The following is a 20,140-nucleotide window of genomic DNA, read 5'->3' on the forward strand; positions in this document are numbered from 1 at the left end:
GTCAAGTATTTCAGAGATAGACGTCAAAAAGCAGAGCAGCATATCTTCAACAACCCGAATACACGGTACTATGAAAGAGTCACGAAGTACATGGACAACAAGATGCAAAAAGCTAGATCACACACTGTAGTCGCCATCGGTAATCAAGAAAGAAGGTTTGAGGTCCGCTTAGCCAACAACAAATTCGGATGTGCAAATGACTTGAGGACGCATGAGGTGAAAATTGGTAATGAAGCCTGGCCAACGTGTGAGTGCACATGCAACAAACCGAAATTGCTTCACCTACCTTGCTCACATGTACTTGCTGCTTGCGGGCATCTTGGAATGGACGCAATATCGTTTGTGTCTCCATTTTTTCTGAAAGAGTCTGTCCTCAATACCTGGACAGGTGAGCTGATGGGTTTTCGATCAATGGGTAATTTCAACAGCGTCAACCCCGCTGAAAGGTGTTACATTCCAAACCCAGAGCATATGCATACAAGTAGAGGCAGACGGCAGTGTCAGCGCATCCAGAATGATATGGATGAATCTGAAGCAGGAGGTCCGACTAGGCAATGCATTCTATGCAATGAATTTGGCCATAGGGACACTAATTGTCCCACTTTCGTCACTGGGCGTGGACGAGGCAACTGGGGAAGAAGAGGAGGTAGAGGCAGTAGAGGAGTAAGGGCGAGAGGAAGAAGCTAAGCTAGCAGTAGTATGTTCTGAATTTGTATTAGGTGTGGCACTATGTTCTGAATTTGTATTAAGTGTGGCACTATGTTCTGAATTTGTATTAAGTGTGACACTATGTTCTGAATTTGTATTAAGTGTGGCACTATGTTCTAAATTTGTATGAAGTGTGGCACTATGTTCTGAATTTTTATTAAGTGTGGCACTATGTTTTGAATTTGTATTAAGTGTGGCACCATGTTCTGAATTTTTATTAAGTGTGACACTATGTTATGAATTTGTATTTAGTGTGGCGCTATGTTCTGAATTTTTATTAAATGTGGCACTATGTTCTGATTTTTTATGTGCAGGAATGTCGGGAATGTGGTTGCTGAATGGGGACATTGATAGGGGTCATCGTGGTGCGATATGGTATGAGCGCAAGCTTGAGCCTCTGGTCACTCGCACTCCTAAGGAAAACTGGATGATACACCCAGGATGGCTTCAGCGGTACGTGCTTTATTAATTTGCACACTAACATGCATATTAATGGGAGACACTAACTGAAATGTTCTCTGATGAAGGTTGAAATGGGTCGGCCTTTTACTTTTTGCGCGTCTGGGTGAGTCTATCCCCGGTGAGAAACGCATCTCCATCGATGGGTCCTTGTTGAGTTGCTTAGTGGACCGTTGGAGGCCAGAGACCCACACGTTTCACTTCCGATGGGGAGAGATGACTCCTACTCTGGAGGATGTGTCACTTTTGCTCGGACTACCGTTGGCTCCTACTCTGGAACGAATTCAGAACAAGATACAGACTGTGTACGAGGCTATCACGTGCACCCAGAGAACCGACGTTGTTCAGCACCAGCAGCAGCAGCCGCATCACTACATGCACCGACATCAACCACGTCCACGTCTAGCACATCAGCCGACAACCAGGCCACCCCGTCCTGACCAACCTGGAAGTTCAACGTGGCAGCAACCACAGCACCACTAGTGCAGAACCGGGCAATAGCACCGGTTCGTAAGGGGCTTTAGTGCCGGTTCGGTAACAGGCACTAAACTGTAGGCACTAAAGCCCCCCCCCCTTTAGTACCGGTTCAGCATGAACTGGTGCTAAAGGGCAAACACTTGGCACGAGCCAGCTCCGTGGGCGCGTAGGACATTAGTACCGGTTGGTAACTGTTGGAAATATGCCCTAGAGGCAATAATAAATTGATTATTATATTTCCTTGTTCATGATAATCGTTTATTATCCATGCTAGAATTGTATTGATAGGAAACTCAGATACATGTGTGGATACATAGACAACACCATGTCCCTAGTAAGCCTCTAGTTGACTAGCTCGTTGATCAATAGATGGTTACGGTTTCCTGACCATGGACATTGGATGTTGTTGATGACGGGATCACATCATTAGGAGAATGATGTGATGGACAAGACCCAATCCTAAACATAGCACAAAGATCGTGTAGTTCGTATGCTAAAGCTTTTCTAAATGTCAAGTATCATTTCCTCAGACCATGAGATTGTGCAACTCCCGGATACCGTAGGAATACTTTGGGTGTGCCAAACGTCACAACGTAACTGGGTGTCTATAAAGGTACACTACAGGTATCTCCGAAAGTGTCCGTTGGGTTGGCATGAATCGAGACTGGGATCTGTCACTCCGTGTGACGGAGAGGTATCTCTGGGCCCACTCGGTAGGACATCATCATAATGTGCACAATGTGATCAAGGAGTTGATCACGGGATGATGTGTTACGGAACGAGTAAAAGAGACTTGCCAGTAACGAGATTGAACAAGGTATCGGGATACCGACGATCGAATCTCGGGCAAGTATCGTACCGCTAGACAAAGGGAATTGTATACGGGATTGATCGAATCCTCGACATCGTGGTTCATCCGATGAGATCATCGTGGAACGTGTAGGAACCAACATGGGTATCCATATCCCGCTGTTGGTTATTGACAGGAGAACGTCTCGGTCATGTCTGCATGGTTCCCGAACCCGTAGGGTCTACACACTTAAGGTTCGATGACGCTAGGGTTATAGGGAATAGATATACGTGGTTACCGAATGTTGTTCGGAGTCCCAGATGAGATCCCGGACGTCACGAGGAGTTCCGGAATGGTCTGGAGGTAAAGATTTATATATGGGAAGTCATCATACGGTCACCGGAATAATTCGGGGGTTACCGGTATTGTACCGGGACCACCGGAGGGGTTCCGGGGGTCTACCGGGAGGGTCCACCTGCCTCGGAGGGCCCTATGGGCTGTATGTGGAGAGGGACCAGCCCCTTAGTGGGCTGGGCGCCTCCCCCCTTAGGGCCCATGCGCCTAGGGTTTGGGGGAACCCTAAAGGGGGGCGCCTCCCTTGCCTTGGGGGGCAAGGCAACCCCCCTTGGCCGCCGCCCCCTCCTCAGATTAGATCTGAGGGGGCCGGCCCCCTCTCCCTTGACCCTATATATATGCGGGGGGTGGGAGGGCAGCCGCACCCAAGTCTTGGCGCAGCCCTTCCCCTCTCCCAAGTCCTCCTCTTCTCCCGTGGTGCTTGGCGAAGCCCTGCAGGATTGCCACGCTCCTCCTTCACCACCATGTCGTCGTGCTGCTGCTGGATGGAGTCTTTCCCAACCTCTCCTTCACACCTTGCTGGATCAAGGCGTAGGAGATGTCACCGGGCTGTACGTGTGTTGAACACGGAGGTGCCGTCCGTTCGGTACTAGGATCTCCGGTGATTTGGATCACGACGAGTATGACTCCTTCAACCCCGTTCTCTTGAACGCTTCCTCATAGCGATCTACAAGGGTATGTAGATGCACTCTCCTTCCCCTCGTTGCTGGTTTCTCCATAGATAAATCTTGGTGACACGTAGGAAAATTTTGAATTTCTGCTACGTTCCCCAACAGTGGCATCATGAGCTAGGTCTATTGCGTAGATTCTATGCACGAGTAGAACACAAAGTAGTTGTGGGCGTTGATTTTGTTCAATATGCTTACCGTTACTAGTCCAATCTTGTTTCGGCAGCATTGTGGGATGAAGCGGCCCGGACCGACCTTACACGTACTCTTACGTGAGACTGGTTCCACCGACTAACATGCACTAGTTGCATAAGGTGGCTAGCGGGTGTCTGTCTCTCCCACTTTAGTCGGATCGGATTCGATGAAAAGGGTCCTTATGAAGGGTAAATAGCAATTGGCATATCACGTTGTGGTTTTTGCGTAGGTAAGAAACGTTCTTGCTAGAAACCCATAGCAGCCACGTAAAACATGCAAACAACAATTAGAGGACGTCTAACTTGTTTTTGCAGGGTATGCTATGTGATGTGATATGGCCAAAGGATGTGATGAATGATATATGTGATGTATGAGATTGATCATGTTCTTGTAATAGGAATCACGACTTGCATGTCGATGAGTATGACAACCGGCAGGAACCATAGGAGTTGTCTTTATTTATTGTATGACCTGCGTGTCAACTTAAACGTCATGTAATTACTTTACTTTATTGCTAAAGCGTTAGCCATAGTAGTAGAAGTAATAGATGACGAGACAACTTCAAGAAGACACGATGATGGAGATCATGATGATGGAGATCATGGTGTCATGCCGGTGACAACGATGATCATGGAGCCCCGAAGATGGAGATCAAAGGAGCTATATGATATTGGCCATATCATGTCACTATTATTTGATTGCATGTGATGTTTATCATATTTTTGCATCTTGTTTACTTAGAACGACGGTAGTAAATAAGATGATCCCTCATAATAATTTCAAGAAGGTGTTCCCCCTAACTGTGCACCGTTGCGACAGTTCGTTGTTTCGAAGCACCACGTGATGATCGGGTGTGATAGATTCTAACGTTCACATACAACGGGTGTAAGACAGATTTACACACGCGAAACACTTAGGTTGACTTGACGAGCCTAGCATGTACAGACATGGCCTCGGAACACAAGAGACCGAAAGGTCGAGCATGAGTCGTATGGTAGATACAATCAACATGAAGATGTTCACCGATGTTGACTAGTCCGTCTCACGTGATGATCGGACACGGCCTAGTTGACTCGGATCATGTAATCACTTAGATGACTAGAGGGATGTCTATCTAAGTGGGAGTTCATAAGATGAACTTAATTATCCTGAACATAGTCAAAAGATCTTCGCAAATTATGTCGTAGCTCGTGCTTTAGTTCTACTGTTTAGATATGTTCCTAGAGAAAAATATAGTTGAAAGTTGACAGTAGCAATTATGCGGACAGTAGAAAGCTTATGTCCTTAATGCACCGCTCAGTGTGCTGAACCTCGAACGTCGTCTGTTGATGTTGCGAACATCTGACATACACATTTTGATAACTACGTGATAGTTCAGTTAAACGGTTTAGAGTTGAGGCACCGAAGACGTTTTGAAACATCGCGAAACATATGAGATGTTTCGAGGGCTGAAATTGGGATTTCAGGCTCGTGCCCACGTCAAGAGGTATAAGACCTCCGACGATTTTCTTAGCCTACAAACTAAGGAGAAAAGCTCAATTGTTGAGCTTGTGCTCAGATTGTCTGAGTACAACAATCATTTGAATCGAGTGGGAGTTGATCTTCCAGATAAGATATTGATGTTTCTCCGAAGTCATTACCACCAAGCTGCTAGAGCTTCGTGATGAACTATAATGTATCAGGGACATATATGATGATCCTTGAGATATTCGCGATGTTTGACACCACAAAAGTAGAAATCAAGAAGGAGCATCAATTGTTGATGGTTGGTGAAACCACTAGTTTCAAGAAGGGCAAGGACAAAAAGGGATGCTTCATGAAATGGCAAATCAGCTGCTGCTCTAGTGAAGAAACCCAAGGTTGAACCCAAACCCGAGACTAAGTGCTTCTGTAATAAGGGGAACAACCACTGGAGCAGAATTACCCTAGATACTTGGTACATGAGAAGGCTGTCGACAGAAGTATATTGGATATACATTATGTTAATGTGTACTTTACTTGTACTCCTAGTAGCACCAGGGTATTAGATACTGGTTCGGTTACTAAGTGTTAGTAACTCGAAACAAAAGCTACGGAATAAACGGAGACTAGCTAAAAGGTGAGATGACGATATGTGTTGGAAGTATTTCCAAGGTTGATCAAATATCGTATGCTCCCCCTACCATCAAGATTGGTGTTTGCGTTGAGCATAGACATGATTGGATTATGTCTATCGCAATATGGTTATTCATTTGAGGAGAATAATGGTTACTCTGTTTATTTGAATAATACCTTCAATGGTCTTGCACCTAAAATGAATGGTTTATTGAATCTTGATCGTAGTGATACACATGTTCATGCCAAAAGATAGTAATGATAGTACCACCTACTTGTGGCACTGCCACGTAAGTCTTATCGGTATAAAACGCATGAATAAGCTCCATGTTGATGGATCTTTGGGCTCACTCGTTTTTGAAAGGTTTGAGACATGCAAACCATGTCTATTGGTGTATATGCATGAAGAAACTCCATGCAAATGGAGCGTTTGGACTCACTTGATTTTTGAATCACTTGAGACATGCAAATCATACCACATGGGCAAGATGACTGAAAGCCTCGTTTTCAGTAAAATGGAACTAGAAAGCAACTTGTTGGAAGTAATACATTTTGATGTGTGTAGTCCAATGAGTGCTGAGGCATGTAGTGGATATCGTTATGTTCTTACTTCACAGATGATTTGAGTAGATGTTGAGTATATTTACTTGATGAATCATGAGTCTGAATTATTGAAAGGTTCAGTAATTTCAGGGTGAAGTTGAAAGATCGTCGTGACAAGAGGATAAAATATCTATGATATGATCATAGAGATGAATAACTGAATTACGAGTTTGGCACAGAATTAAGACATTGTGGAAATTGTTTCACAACTAATACAGCCTGGAACACCATAGTGTGATGGTGTGTCCGAACATCATAATTGCACCCTATTGGATATGATGCATACCATGATGTCTCTTATCGAATTACCATGATAGTTCATGGGTTAGGCATTAGAGACAACCACATTCACTTTAAATAAGGCACCACGTAATTCCGATGAGATGACACCGTATGAACTATGGTTTAGAGAAACCTAAGCTGTCATTTCTTAAAAGTTTGGGGCTGAGACGCTTATGTGAAAAAGTTTCAGGCTGATAAGCTCGAACCCAAAGCGGATGAATGCATCTTCATAGGACACCCAAAACAGTTGGGTATACCTCCTGTCTCAGATCCGAAAGCAATAAGGGATTGTTTCTAGAATCGGGTCCTTTCTCGAGGAAAAGTTTCTCTCGAAAGAATTGAGTGGGAGGATGGTGGAGACTTGATGAGGTTATTGAACCGTCTCTTCAACTAGTGTGTGGCAGGGCACAGGAAGTTATTCCTGTGGCACCTACACCAATTGAAGTGGAAGCTTATGATAGTGATCATGAAACTTCAGATCAAGTCACTAACAAACCTCGTGGGATGACAAGGATGCGTACTACTTCAGAGTGGTACGTAATCCTGTCTTGGAAGTTATGTTGCTAGACAATAATGAACCTACGAGCTATGGAGAAGCGATGGTGGGCCCGGATTCAGATAAATGGCTCGAGGCCATAAAATCCGAGAGAGGATCCATGTATGAAAACAAAGTGTAGACTTTGGCAGAACGGCTCGATGGTCGTAAGGCTATTGAGTACAGATGGATTTTAAAAGGAAGACGGACAATGATGGTAAGTATCACCATTAAGAAAGCTCGACTTGTCGTTAAGATTTTTTCTGACAAGTTCAAGGAGTTGACTATGATGAGACTTTCTCACTCGTAGCGATGCTAAGAGTCTGTTGGAATTATATTAGCGATTACTGCATTATATATGAAATCTTGCAGATAGGATGTCATAACATTGTTTCCTCGACGATTTTCTTGAGGAAAGGTTGTATGTGATACAACCGGAAGGTTTTGTCAATCCTGAAAGATGCTAATAAGTATGCAAAGCTCCAGCAATCCTTCTAAGGACTGGAGTAAGCATCTCGGAGTTGGAATGTATGCTTTGATGAGATGATCAAATATTTTGGGTGTATACAAAGTTTATGAGAAACTTGTATTTCCAAAGAAGTGAGTGGGAGCACTATAGAATTTCTGATGAGTATATGTTGTTGACATATTGTGGATCAGAAATGACGTAGAATTTCTGGAAAGCATATAGGGTCATTTGAAAGGTGTTTTTCAATGGAAAACCTGGATTAAGCTACTTGAACATTAAGCATCAAGATCTATAAGGATAGATCAAAAACGCTTAATGGTACTTTCAAATGAGCACATACCTTGACATGATCTTGAAGGTGTTCAAGATGGATCAGCCAAAGAAGGAGTTCTTGTCTGAGTTGTAAGGTATGAAGTTAAGACTTAAAGCTCGACCACGGCATAAGAAAGAGGAAGGACGAAGGTCATCCCCTATGCTTTTGTCATAGGCTCTATACGGTATGCCATGCTAAGTACCGCACCTGATGTGTGCCTTGCCACATGTCTGGCAAGAGGGTACAAAGGTGATCCAGGAGTGGATCACTAGATAGCGGTCAAAAATTGTCCTTGGAGTAATAAGGACATGTTTCTCGATTATGGAGGTGATAAAGAGTTTGGTGTAAAGGGTTACATCGATGCAAGCTTTAACACCTATCCGAATGACTCTGAGTAACAAACCGGATATGTATAGTGGAGCAACCATTTGGAATAGCTCCAAGTGGAGCGTGGAAGCAGCATTTATAATATGACCTAGAGATTTGCGAAGTACATACGGATCTGAATGTTGCAGACCCGTTGACTAAAACCTCTCTCACAAGCAAAACATGATCAAACCCAGAACTCATTGAGTCTTAATCACATGATGATGTGAACTAGTTTAGTGACCTGTGAGTGTTAATCACATGGCGATGTGAACTAGATTATTGACTCTAGTGCAAGTGGGAGACTGTTGGAAATATGCCCTAGAGGCAATAATAAATTGATTATTATATTTCCTTATTCATGATAATCGTTTATTATCCATGCTAGAATTGTATTGATAGGAAACTCAGATACATGTGTGGATACATAGACAACACCATGTCCCTAGTAAGCCTCTAGTTGACTAGCTCGTTGATCAATAGATGGTTACAGTTTCCTGAACATGGACATTGGATGTCGTTGATGACGGGAACACATCATTAGGAGAATGATTTGATGGACAAGACCCAATCCTAAGCATAGCACAAAGATCGTGTAGTTCGTATGCTAAAGCTTTTCTAAATGTCAAGTATCATTTCCTCAGACCATGAGATTGTGCAACTCCCGGATACCGTAGGAATACTTTGGGTGTGCCAAACGTCACAACGTAACTGGGTGGCTATAAAGGTACACTACAGGTATCTCCGAAAGTGTCTGTTGGGTTGGCATGAATCGAGACTGGGATTTGTCACTCTGTGTGACAGAGAGGTATCTCTGGGCCCACTCGGTAGGACATCATCATAATGTGCACAATGTGATCAAGGAGTTGATCACGGGATGATGTGTTACGGAACGAGTAAAAGAGACTTGCCAGTAACGAGATTGAACAAGGTATCGGGATACCGACGATCGAATCTCGGGCAAGTATCGTACCGCTAGACAAAGGGAATTGTATACGGGATTGATCGAATCCTCGACATCGTGGTTCATCCGATGAGATCATCGTGGAACATGTAGGAACCAACATGGGTATCCAGATCCCGCTGTTGGTTATTGACAGGAGAACGTCTCGGTCATGTCTGCATGGTTCCCGAACCCGTAGGGTCTACACACTTAAGGTTCGATGACGCTAGGGTTATAGGGAATAGATATACGTGGTTACCGAATGTTGTTCGGAGTCCCGGATGAGATCCCGGACGTCACGAGGAGTTTCGGAATGGTCCGGAGGTAAAGATTTATATATGGGAAGTCATCATACGGTCACCGGAATAATTCGGGGGTTACCGGTATTGTACCGGGACCATCGGAGGGGTTCCGGGGGTCTACCGGGAGGGTCCACCTGCCCCGGAGGGCCCTATGGGCTGTATGTGGAGAGGGACCAACCCCTTAGTGGGCTGGGCGCCTCCCCCCTTAGGGCCCATGCGCCTAGGGTTTGGGGGAACCCTAAAGGGGGGCCGCCCCCCTTGCCTTGGGGGGCAAGGCAACCCCCCTTGGCCGTCGCCCCCTCCTCAGATTGGATCTGAGGGGGGCGGCCCCCCTCTCCCTTGCCCCTATATATATGTGGGGGTGGGAGGGCAGCCGCACCCAAGTCTTGGCGCAGCCCTTCCCCTCTCCCAAGTCCTCCTCTTCTCCCGTGGTGCTTGGCGAAGCCCTGCAGGATTGCCACGCTCCTCCTTCACCACCATGCCGTAGTGCTGCTACTGGATGGAGTCTTTCCCAACCTCTCCTTCACCCCTTGCTGGATCAAGGCGTAGGAGACGTCACCGGGCTGTACGTGTGTTGAACGCGGAGGTGCCGTCCGTTCGGCACTAGGATCTCCGGTGATTTGGATCACGACGAGTACGACTCCTTCAACCCCGTTCTCTTGAACGCTTCCGCATAGCGATCTACAAGGGTATGTAGATGCACTCTCCTTCCCCTCGTTGCTGGTTTCTCCATAGATAGATCTTGGTGACACGTAGGAAAATTTTGAATTTCTGCTACGTTCCCCAACAATAACACCAACCGGTACTAAATGTTTTGGTGTGTTTTGGTTTTATTTTTTATTTTTACTTTAATTTTGTGTTTTCAATTTAATTTAGTGATTGTTTTACATTATAATGAGTTGTTAAATCATTAGGTGATTAGTTTGACTGGATGCGTGTGGATCCTAGCTAAGTCATCAAGTATATGTCATATCCATATTATATATACTTGATCACCTACTTAAGTGATGGAGGTAATATGGATATGGCATATACTTGATCACTTAGCTAGAATCCATCCAGTTGAAACTAATATGCAATTTCTTTCATAAATGATATAATAACTCATCATCATCATCATCATATTAATTAGTATAAAAACTCTTGCATCATATATATCATCACCAACGGTTTTCATAGCAAAGATATCATCGAGTTCAACATGGTAATGATATTATAAGCGTTCATAACACCACAAAAGCAAATCACTCTTTGAGATTAAGTTCAGGACGAAGAACACGGACATGAGAGGACAAGTACTAAGAGCATGAACTAGCTAATTAATCACTCCTGCTGCTCTCTCTCTCAGGTAAAATAGCATAGAACATGTATAGCTTTGCTGATTCATCATATTGGAGCATGCAGATGAACCTGTCTCCTAATCGTGGGTTGCGCTTCTGATTGCTTCCCCCTAGTACTTCTCTGTGATCGTTCACAATTTTGCTCCAGTCTTTTACTATTAAGCATTCCTTGCTATTAGAAATCATGGATGCACTAAAGTGCATTGTAGGATATCTTGGCCGTAAGCTAACAATATTCATGGTACCTTTAGTCTCGATCCAATCAGGCACAACATTCATCGGGAGTCCCTGTTGAAGAACATCGTATAGTAACATACTTAGCAATGAAGTTTAGCTTAAAAAATAATGGATGCAAAAGATGCATTGAGGAGAAATAGTAGAAATCTTACCATCTTTCCTAAATATATGTGACCGTAGTTCAGTACGAACACTATTGGTCGCACGTTTTGAGTACTAACATTTCTAAGTGCAGGAAAGAAATTTGTCTTGACAGCATCAAGATCCTCAAGCCATGAAACATAATGACTTGTCTCCTCGCAGTTTAGTTCAGCCCCGAGATAGTGGACGGTCCTGTCTACCAAGCGTCGGACATGTTTGCTTGATTGGAAGTAAGCTGTCAATATAAATTGAGATCTATTAATTATTCAACTGGTTCAAATAATCTCATATCGAAGACATAAATATGGTTGAGAAACTCACATAATGGTAGAACTGGAGGCGTCTGCACATCGACCCGGATGTCTCTATTACCTTCAATATCATCTTCTGGACGAATATCAAAGGTGATAACCATATCAGGCTCAAATGCATAAGCCTTGCATAGTGCTTGCCAAGTTTTGCATTCAAAATAGGTGTATGTGTCTGCATTGTATAATTTGACGTTGAAGGTATAACCATGCTCGGTCTTCAAGTAAACTCTTTTTACCTCCATAGTTTCGTTAGGACTGAAACCTATCTTATCCAAGACAAAAATTCTTGCATGGCAGGGGATACGCTAGTAGAATAGTGAAAAATTAAAATTAAAAGGTGAAGCAAATGAAGCATAAGTCATGCTTAATTACGAAAAAATACTTGTCGTTGTGACTTACTGTATCCACTTCGAAGTTCTCATCCAGCTTGATGCTGAAGCGTCTATCATCAACTAGAAAATTTCTGCCGCACAGGCCGTGCTGGTCTTCGCAATTTTCGCACATAATGAAATCGTGTTCGTCGTCAGACGACATTCCTATGTTCATAGGTGAAACATTAAACACTTATTAATTCAACTAGTTCAACTAAGCACTTACGAAAAATATACCTAATTAATTGAACTAATTCAACTAACTAGTTCAACCAATCAATTCAACTAAACTAGTTCTGTTAATTAGATAATGAAATCTCATATAACTAAATTAAATATATATCTAACATATAATTTATATCTAATATCTAACATATATGTTCATATATAGGTGAAATATTAAACACTTACTAGTTCTATTAATTCAACTAAATAAACTAGTTCTATTAATTCAACTAAGCATTTACTAAAAATAAACTAGTTCTATTAATTTCTTACTAAAATAAAGTAGGTAGTTTTATATAGTAATATTTTGATTAGATCATCAAATCTCATATACCTAAATTTTCTTACTAAAAATAAACTTGTTCTATTAATTTTCATACTAAAAATAAACTAGTTATATTAATTCAACTAGTTCAAATCTCATATATATACCTAATTAATATCTAGCTATACTAATTCAACTAGTTCAACTTGTTCTAATTCATGTAAAATATATTTGACATTAATATTTAACATCTTTTCCATATAATTCATCTAACATTAACATTCTAACATTATTATCTACGTAATTTATCTAACATTAATCTAAACAACAGAAAATAGAATAAGTAAAAACAATGTGTGTGTGTATGTGTGTGTGTCTCTCTCTCTCTGTGTGTGTGTGTGGTGTGTGTGTGTGTGTGTCTCTCTGTGTGTGTGTGTGTGTGTGTGGGGTGTGTGTGTGTGGTGTGTGTGTCTCTCTCTCTCTATGTGTGTGTGTGTACGACCGGGGGGCGGCGGCGTATAGGCGGCGGCGGGCGACGACGGGGGGACGGGGGCGGCGACGTACGGGCGCGGCGGGGGCGACGGGCCGGGCGGTGACGGCGACGACAGGTGGCGGGGGCGACGGCGGTGACGACGACGACGGGTGGCGTGGGCGACGGCGGTGACAGCGACGACGGGCGGCGGGGGCGGCGAGGGCGGCGCGCGATGGGGCGACGAGCGCGGCGAAGAAGTTTGGATCGAGAAGAACTACTGGTGGGCGAAACTAATTTTTTCGTAGGTTCCATATATATAGGAGGGGTCTTTAGTGCCGGTTGGAGCCACCAACCGGTACTAAAGGCCAATTTTCGCCAGGCCAAGGGGCAGGAAACGTCCCCTTTAGTACCGGTTCGTGCCACGAACCGATACTAAAGACCCCCCCCCCTTTAGTACCGGTTGGAGCCACCAACCGGTACTAAAGGTTGTGCGCTGCCACCGGCGGTGCACAATGTTTAGTCCCACCTCGCCGAGCGAAGGGCAGCCGCACTGGTTTATAAACCCAGCCGCGGCTGCTCCTTCGAGCTTCTCTATATAGCAGGCTTCTGGGCCTAATTAACTAGGGCGCGCTGCCCTGTGAGCCTGCTGGCCCTTCTGGGCCTGCATTTGCACACCCTAGGTCTGGCAGGCCCACTGTGCAGCGCCAACAAATTTTTTATATAGTTTTTTCTTTTCTGCATTATTTATTTTCTTCTACTTATTTTGAGTAGTTTTTATATAGTTTTTTTATTTTCTGCATTATTTATTTTCTTCTATTTATTTTTGAGTAATTTTTTGTATAGTTTTTTTTTTCTGCATTATTTCTTTTCTTCTATTTATTGTCTTCTGGAAATTGAATGCTGCATACTGGACACAAAAAAAGTCTGGAGTTCAAATAAGTTTAAAAAACATTGAAGTGGCCGTATAACAGATGAGTTCTCGTCCGAAACCTTGATACTCCGAAAGAGTTTGTCTAGTTTGTACACAAAGTGTGTCCAGCTTTTGCCGTGACCCTCTCTACTCTTTCGTGCATGCTATGCGGGTCATATGATGATACCATGCCAAGTTTCAACATTTTCAGGATTCATTTTGTAGTGATTTTCAATTTCACGGTCATTTAGCTCTCTTAACAATTAGGTAAATGACCGAAAAACAACAAATGATGTCAGAACATGTTGGAAATTGATGACATAGCTTTGAATGTTGCATACTGAACACAAAAGAAGTCCGGAGTTCAAATAAGTTTAAAAAACATTGAAGTGGCCATGTAACAGATGAGTTCTCGTCCGAAACCCTGATACTCCGAAAGAGTTTGTCCAGTTTGTACACGAAGTGTGTCCAGTTTTTGCCGTGACCCTCTCTACTCTTTCGCGCATGCTATGCGGGTAATATGATGATACCATGCCAAGTTTTCAACATTTTCAGGATTCATTTTGTAGTGATTTTCAATTTCACGGTCATTTAGCTCTCTAAACAATTAGGTAAATGACCGAAAAACAACAAATGATGTCAGAACATGTTGGAAATTGACGATGTCACTTTGAATGCTGCATACTGAACACAAAAGAAGTCCGGAGTTCAAATAAGTTATTAAAAATAAAAAAGAGGTGCAATGCTGGTTAATTTGCTTCAAGCCATTCGGAATAGTGTAGACTGCACTGCACATAGCTCAGTGCAATCTATGCTATTCCGCAAGGCTTGAAACTAATCAACATGCAGGTGAGCATTGAAACTCTTCGTCATTGTCTGTGCACTCACGGCTTATAAACCGCTCATATTGCCTCTCTCTTGGCGAGGTGGGACTAAAAATCAGATTACAATGAAACTCTAGTACCGGTTCATGGCATGAACCGGTACTAAAGGTCTTTGTGGGGGCCCCAGCCTGACCATAGCCTGACACAGCCTCATTAGTACCGGTTCGTGGCATGAACCGGTACTAAAGGTTGCCCATGAACTGGTACTAATGATGCCCGCCCGCCTAGCCGTTGGAACCGGCACTAATGGTCACATTAGTGCCGGCTCAAATTCAAACCAGCACTAATGTGCTTCACATTTGACCGTTTTTCTACTAGTGCACTATGGGCCCACGTCGAGCTTCGTGTTTTCTCCACAGCCACAGCATCACGGTCCCTCATCGAGCTTCGTGTTTTCTCCACAGCCACAGCAGCACGGTCCCTCATCGAGCTTCGTGTTTGAGCGAGAGCAGCCGTCACAACCAGCAGGTAAGTGTCTTCATTTTTATTGTTTTCAATATTAATTGAGGCGACCTCATTCTTCATGACTAAACGTTCCATCATGCAGGAGCCTACGGATATCATGCGTCTATGTCAGCATCACATGATACGTGGGGGAGTGATCAACAACCCGAGAAGAATATACATGCTCAGATGTCGCAGCACACCCAGTGGATGAACATGTATTCGACTCCTCCACCAGGCCCCACACAGGATACACAGCATGACCAGGGAGAGTCTAAAATTCCTCCTCGTAATATTAAGCCACCTAACAGGTTGGGATGGTCGCCGCTTCAGATCCGCCTCCCCGCCAGGCCAGACGTCGTCACTGACGCTTCCATCTATCAGTAGAGACATGACCATCTACTTATGTATGAGACTTATGTCTATTCTATGTATGAGACAAATGACTATGTACTTATGTATGAGACATATGCCTACTCTATTTTAGTACTCTGTTATCCGAACTATAACATCATATTTAGATAGAACATAATGCTCATACAACAAGACAGTATAAACAACTAGATAGAACTACATCTAAATTAACGGTACGTACGACTAAACTTACAACATACATCATAAAAATTACATGAAGTCATCATCGTCATCCTCCGTCGATGCAGAACTCTTTCCCTTCGAGGATGCAGAACTCTTACCCTTGGACGATGCAGAACTCTTGCCCTTCGAGGATGCAGTACTCTTGCCCTTGGACAATGCAAAACTCTTGTTCTTTGACGATGCAGAACCCGGAAGCGGCGGCATGAAGATATCATCTTCGTCCTCGTTCTCCTCAGTCCATAAAAATGGATGCTTTTCTGCAGTCCTTCTGAAAGTTTCACTCTCCGGCTCCACTACCTTCTTCCACCTTGCATGCAACCTAAGAAGTTCTATACGTACCTCCTCATAGGTCCTTTCAGGCCACCCAGACATACGTAATTCGTGAGCCAACTCATTCATTATGGTGTCACTACCAGTGAGTTCGTCCCATGGAACTATCCTATTGTCCATCCTGAAATCGGTAGCTAGCCTCAGAAGAGTCCTGCTCATCTCAGGGTGAAAACTACGATCGAAAGGATAATGGGACATCTCAACTACACTACACTGGAATGCTTATCCTCCTCTGTCTGAAGGGGGTTTTATAGGTAGGGATGAGAAAATGGCGGGAAAGAACGACTGCGGTATGGCGGGAAACGATTGGCGGGAAACGGGTGGCGGGAAAGAGTTGGCGCGAACACATGGCGGGAAACGGGTGACGGGAAAGAGTTGGCGCGAACATATGGCAGGAAAATTTTGCGGGGAAAGGGTTGCGCAAAATACGTCATAGTTTATAAAAAAAATCCGGAGATCGTTCGGGACAAAAATGATGGCATGCACCTGTCGGCCCACAGCAGGTCAATTAGTCCCTGTCGGCCCACAGCAGGCCAATTAGTCCCTGTCGGCCCACAGCAGGCCAATTAGGCCCTGTCGGCCCACTACTGGCCGACTGGACCTGAACTGGTGGCCGATAGGCCAATCGGCCAGCTGCAAGCCGATAAGATCTCAGTCGGCCTGCTGTGGGCCGACTAGGTCCACTCGGCCTGCTGCGGGCCGACGGTGTATTACTTTTAAAAATTATTTTTTGGGTGTAATATTTGTGCAAATTAATAAAAAAATGTATTATTTAAAAAAAATTAGCGTCAGGTGGTTCAGCCACCTGATGACTGGAGAGTGCGTGCAGTCGAACATATACAGATGTATATTTTAAAGTGTTGATTTATTCATTTTGCTTCGTGTAGTCAATATTGGAATTTCTAAAATGTCTAAAACGGAGGGAGTAGTGCTGGTGCAGTATTTTTCGAGCGAGTCTTGTGTAGACAATGCCTGACTTTTATTGTCACGTTCCTCCGTAGATAATTTATGTATGGCTTCTATCCATGTGAATCTTGGTAACTATTCTTCGGAGTATAACTCAGTGTTGCTGCTAAGAGCACTACTAGTATTGTGCTACAGATTCTTATAACAAAGGAAAAGCCATAATCAATCGATGCAAGCTATCCTAACAATGTACTGGGCTAGTATCATGATCGAGGTCTTCTAGGAGCTATTAGTTGGCAGTGGTCTGATCCTCCGTCTTCCTGTTGATGGTGATTCCCTGATCCCTCCTCATCGGCGGCAGGCGTTCCTTCTCCTCCTCCACCTGCTCCAGCAGCACCTGCAGCTCCGCCTCCGACAGGCTCTCCAGCCGTTTCTGCAACGAAAACAGTTTTAATGGTGGTCAGTCACAAGTCACAAGTCACAACTTGTTTCTTGTTGATGGCAGAGGGGTCACTAGCTCACCTCCATGACTTGCTTCTCGTAGTTCCTGAGCTGCGTGGCGTAGGTCATGTCCTTGTTGGCCACCCGGATCATGTAGGAGGAGATCCACCCCACCGTCATCCCGAGCACGATGAACAGCTGGACCACGTTGCCGGCTTGCAGGGGGTCCACGCCGACGAACTGCGCGCGGTCAGGGAAAGGGTTTGCGATCAGGTTCAGGTAAAATACAAACATGTTCTTCATCATCGTTGGCAAATCGAGCAGCTGCCGGATTTTGCTAGAGAAATGAAGAGGAGGTCACCTCGAGGCCGGACTTGAGGCCGTAGCCGAGGAGGGTGACGCCGACGCCGATCAGCAGCACGTCTTTCCTCGAGTACCCGAACTCCACCTTGTCATCCGTGGCTTTGGAGTCATCCACGCTGCTTCTCAGCGCCGAGCGCCTCCTCTGCCCCACGGGCCTCTGCAGCAGCACCTTCGATCGCAGCACGGTTTGGCCTTTTGCAGAACATAACAAGATCAGTTTGTTAATAATCCATCTGCTCACTGGATTCGTGCAGCTCATTAGCACAAGAAAAGAGCATGGAGCAGAAGCAAGAATACCAGAATGGCCGGAGTGCAGGCAAGCCGTCTGGCCGAAGCGGAGACCGCCGGCGGGCGCGGCGGCGGCGGCCCTTCCAGCCGACTGTGGAGAGACGCGAAGGACGGGGGCGGACAAGGCTGCAGGCGCCATGGTTGCCGAGTAATTCCACCGTTGCTGCTCGGCCGCACACCCGCCCTCTGGCTCCCTATTATCCCACCTTATCCTCGACGTGCTGACTGACTGAGGGGGCGCTGCTCAGCCGCGTCCCCGGCACCTCTTCCGTACACGTACACGTACACAAACTCGCCACATCGAGATCAAGAATGCGAGCGCGTCGACAAGGCCAAATATCACACTCGTCTGGATAAGAGTGGCCGTTCTTCTGACCCTCCCGCGCGCGAACCCGTGGCCCTCGCGCGCTCGCTCATGGCTTCTTCCTCCTCTTCCGTCTTCTCCCCGCTCCTGCGGCCTACGCTCCGGCTGCGGGTCGCCTCCTGCGCCACGCGCTCCTCTGCTCTCCACGCTGTGTCTGCGGACAACGCTGCCCCTGCCCCGCAGTCGGCGCCTCTCGCGGTTGCTAGCCACAGGAGGGAGCTGGTGGTGGGGACGGCGCTCGGTGCGCTGTTCTCGGCGACGCCGCTGCCCGCGGGAGCGCGCGAGGTCGAGGCCGGCAAGTACCTGCCGCCGGCGCCGGCCAGCCCGGGCTTCGTGTTCTTCAAGGCCACCACCAAGGACACCCCCGCCCTCCGGGCTGGTGATCACTCGGTTCTTGCTACTTTCTAGCTATCTCCATGCATTGTTCCTTGTTAGTGCTAGTACCTATCTTGCAATCTGATGCACCCTGTCGATTAGTCAACTGAGTTGAGTTTTGTCATGAAATTCAGGCAATGTGGAACCATATGAGTTCATCCTGCCGCCCACCTGGAAGCAGCTGCGAGTGGCCAACATACTCTCCGGCAATTACTGCCAGCCCAAGTGCGCGGAGCCATGGGTGGAGGTGAAATTCGAGGACGAGAGGCAGGGCAAAGTGCAGGTGGTGGCCTCGCCGCTGATCCGCCTCACCAACCGGCCGAACGCCACCATCGAGGACATCGGCAGCCCCGAGAAGCTGATCGCCTCCCTGGGGCCCTTCGTCACCGGCAACACCTTGGAACCCGAGGAGATCATCGAGGCCTCTGTCGAGAAGATCGGCGACCTAACTGTAAGTCGCCGTCGATAACTCACTGAAGGTGTTGCTGAAACCTGAATTCCTGATGCATGGGCGTAAATTATTTGTGACGCAGTACTACAGCTATGTGCTGGAGACCCCACTGGCACTGACGGGCTCTCACAATCTGGCCAAGGCCACGGCCAAGGGGAGCACGGTGGTGCTCTTCGTCGCGAGCGCCAGCGACAAGCAGTGGCAGTCGTCGGAAAAGATTCTGAAGGCTATGGTAGATTCATTCCAAATATGATTGCAGCAAGTGCAGGCTTGGCCTCCAGACCTGGACGCGCGGGTTTGCTTGCTTACTGCTTCCACGAAAGAAAATGGTACCTGTTTTTGAGGCTTGGAACAGTTGTAATGAGCTACTTGATCGACTAAGGTGACTATAAGCTTGTACACTAGCTTTTTATAGAGGTTATTCCAATGTACACACTGATCAGAATCAGTTGGCATCTTCTTCCCAACAGCAAAAAAGTTTGAGTTTGAATATTCTACCATGCACGTGAGGTACCATGCAGCGTTTGGAGCATCTCTAGCCAATCTCTTAAAAGACTTTAGAGAGTAAAAATATATTTCAAGGGCCTAAACTGGATCTAGCCGATCCTTATTAGCATTAGAGAAGTAAAACATTTACACCTGGCGTCGGTGGCCCCTTAATTTATTCGACCGGCGCCACTCTCCCCCGCTCGACCGCATCCACTCCAGAGCGGCCATCCCTTTCCTCCACCAGCCACCATTCACCACCGCAGTCGCCTGGCACCACCCGCCGCTCCTCGTCCTTGCACTGTTGGATTCGAGCGCACCCCCACCGGATTCGATGCACCCATGCCCGGCGCCGTCGTATTTTGTCGGGGTTCGTCAAGC

The 20,140-nt window shown here is 45.7% G+C and overlaps 2 protein-coding genes across 2 annotated transcripts; one reads left to right on the forward strand and one right to left on the reverse strand.

The window, feature by feature from the left end:
- Positions 1-17,047: 17,047 nt before the first annotated feature.
- On the reverse strand, positions 17,048-18,389 carry LOC125545081. Its single transcript, XM_048708940.1, has 4 exons — positions 18,093-18,389; positions 17,794-17,987; positions 17,514-17,672; positions 17,048-17,424 (listed from the first exon to the last, which is right to left on the reverse strand). Exons 1-4 carry the CDS (start codon positions 18,220-18,222, stop codon positions 17,281-17,283), a joined length of 627 nt encoding a protein of 208 aa, XP_048564897.1. The 5' UTR covers positions 18,223-18,389; the 3' UTR covers positions 17,048-17,280.
- An 8-nt stretch (positions 18,390-18,397) lies between these two features.
- Positions 18,398-19,770, forward strand: LOC125545080 (psbP domain-containing protein 6, chloroplastic). Its single transcript, XM_048708939.1, has 3 exons — positions 18,398-18,826; positions 18,957-19,273; positions 19,356-19,770. The coding sequence occupies exons 1-3, from the start codon at positions 18,499-18,501 to the stop codon at positions 19,524-19,526; spliced, it is 816 nt and encodes a 271-aa protein (XP_048564896.1). The 5' UTR covers positions 18,398-18,498; the 3' UTR covers positions 19,527-19,770.
- Positions 19,771-20,140: the final 370 nt, after the last annotated feature.

This window comes from Triticum urartu, chromosome 3, assembly GCF_003073215.2.
Source record: "Triticum urartu cultivar G1812 chromosome 3, Tu2.1, whole genome shotgun sequence".
NCBI classification, from domain to species: domain Eukaryota; kingdom Viridiplantae; phylum Streptophyta; class Magnoliopsida; order Poales; family Poaceae; genus Triticum; species Triticum urartu.

Excerpts from the sequence above, each read along its gene's own strand:
- LOC125545081 (XM_048708940.1), bottom strand. The coding sequence starts at position 18,222 with ATGGCGCCTGCAGCCTTGTCCGCCCCCGTCCTTCGCGTCTCTCCACAG. Across the intron at positions 17,988-18,092 it reads CCTGCACTCCGGCCATTCTG|GCCAAACCGTGCTGCGATCG; the intron begins GTATTCTTGCTT and ends GTTCTGCAAAAG. Across the intron at positions 17,425-17,513 it reads ACGAGAAGCAAGTCATGGAG|AAACGGCTGGAGAGCCTGTC; the intron begins GTGAGCTAGTGA and ends TTTTCGTTGCAG.
- LOC125545080 (XM_048708939.1), top strand. The coding sequence starts at position 18,499 with ATGGCTTCTTCCTCCTCTTCCGTCTTCTCCCCGCTCCTGCGGCCTACG. Across the intron at positions 18,827-18,956 it reads CACCCCCGCCCTCCGGGCTG|GCAATGTGGAACCATATGAG; the intron begins GTGATCACTCGG and ends CATGAAATTCAG. Across the intron at positions 19,274-19,355 it reads AGAAGATCGGCGACCTAACT|TACTACAGCTATGTGCTGGA; the intron begins GTAAGTCGCCGT and ends TTTGTGACGCAG.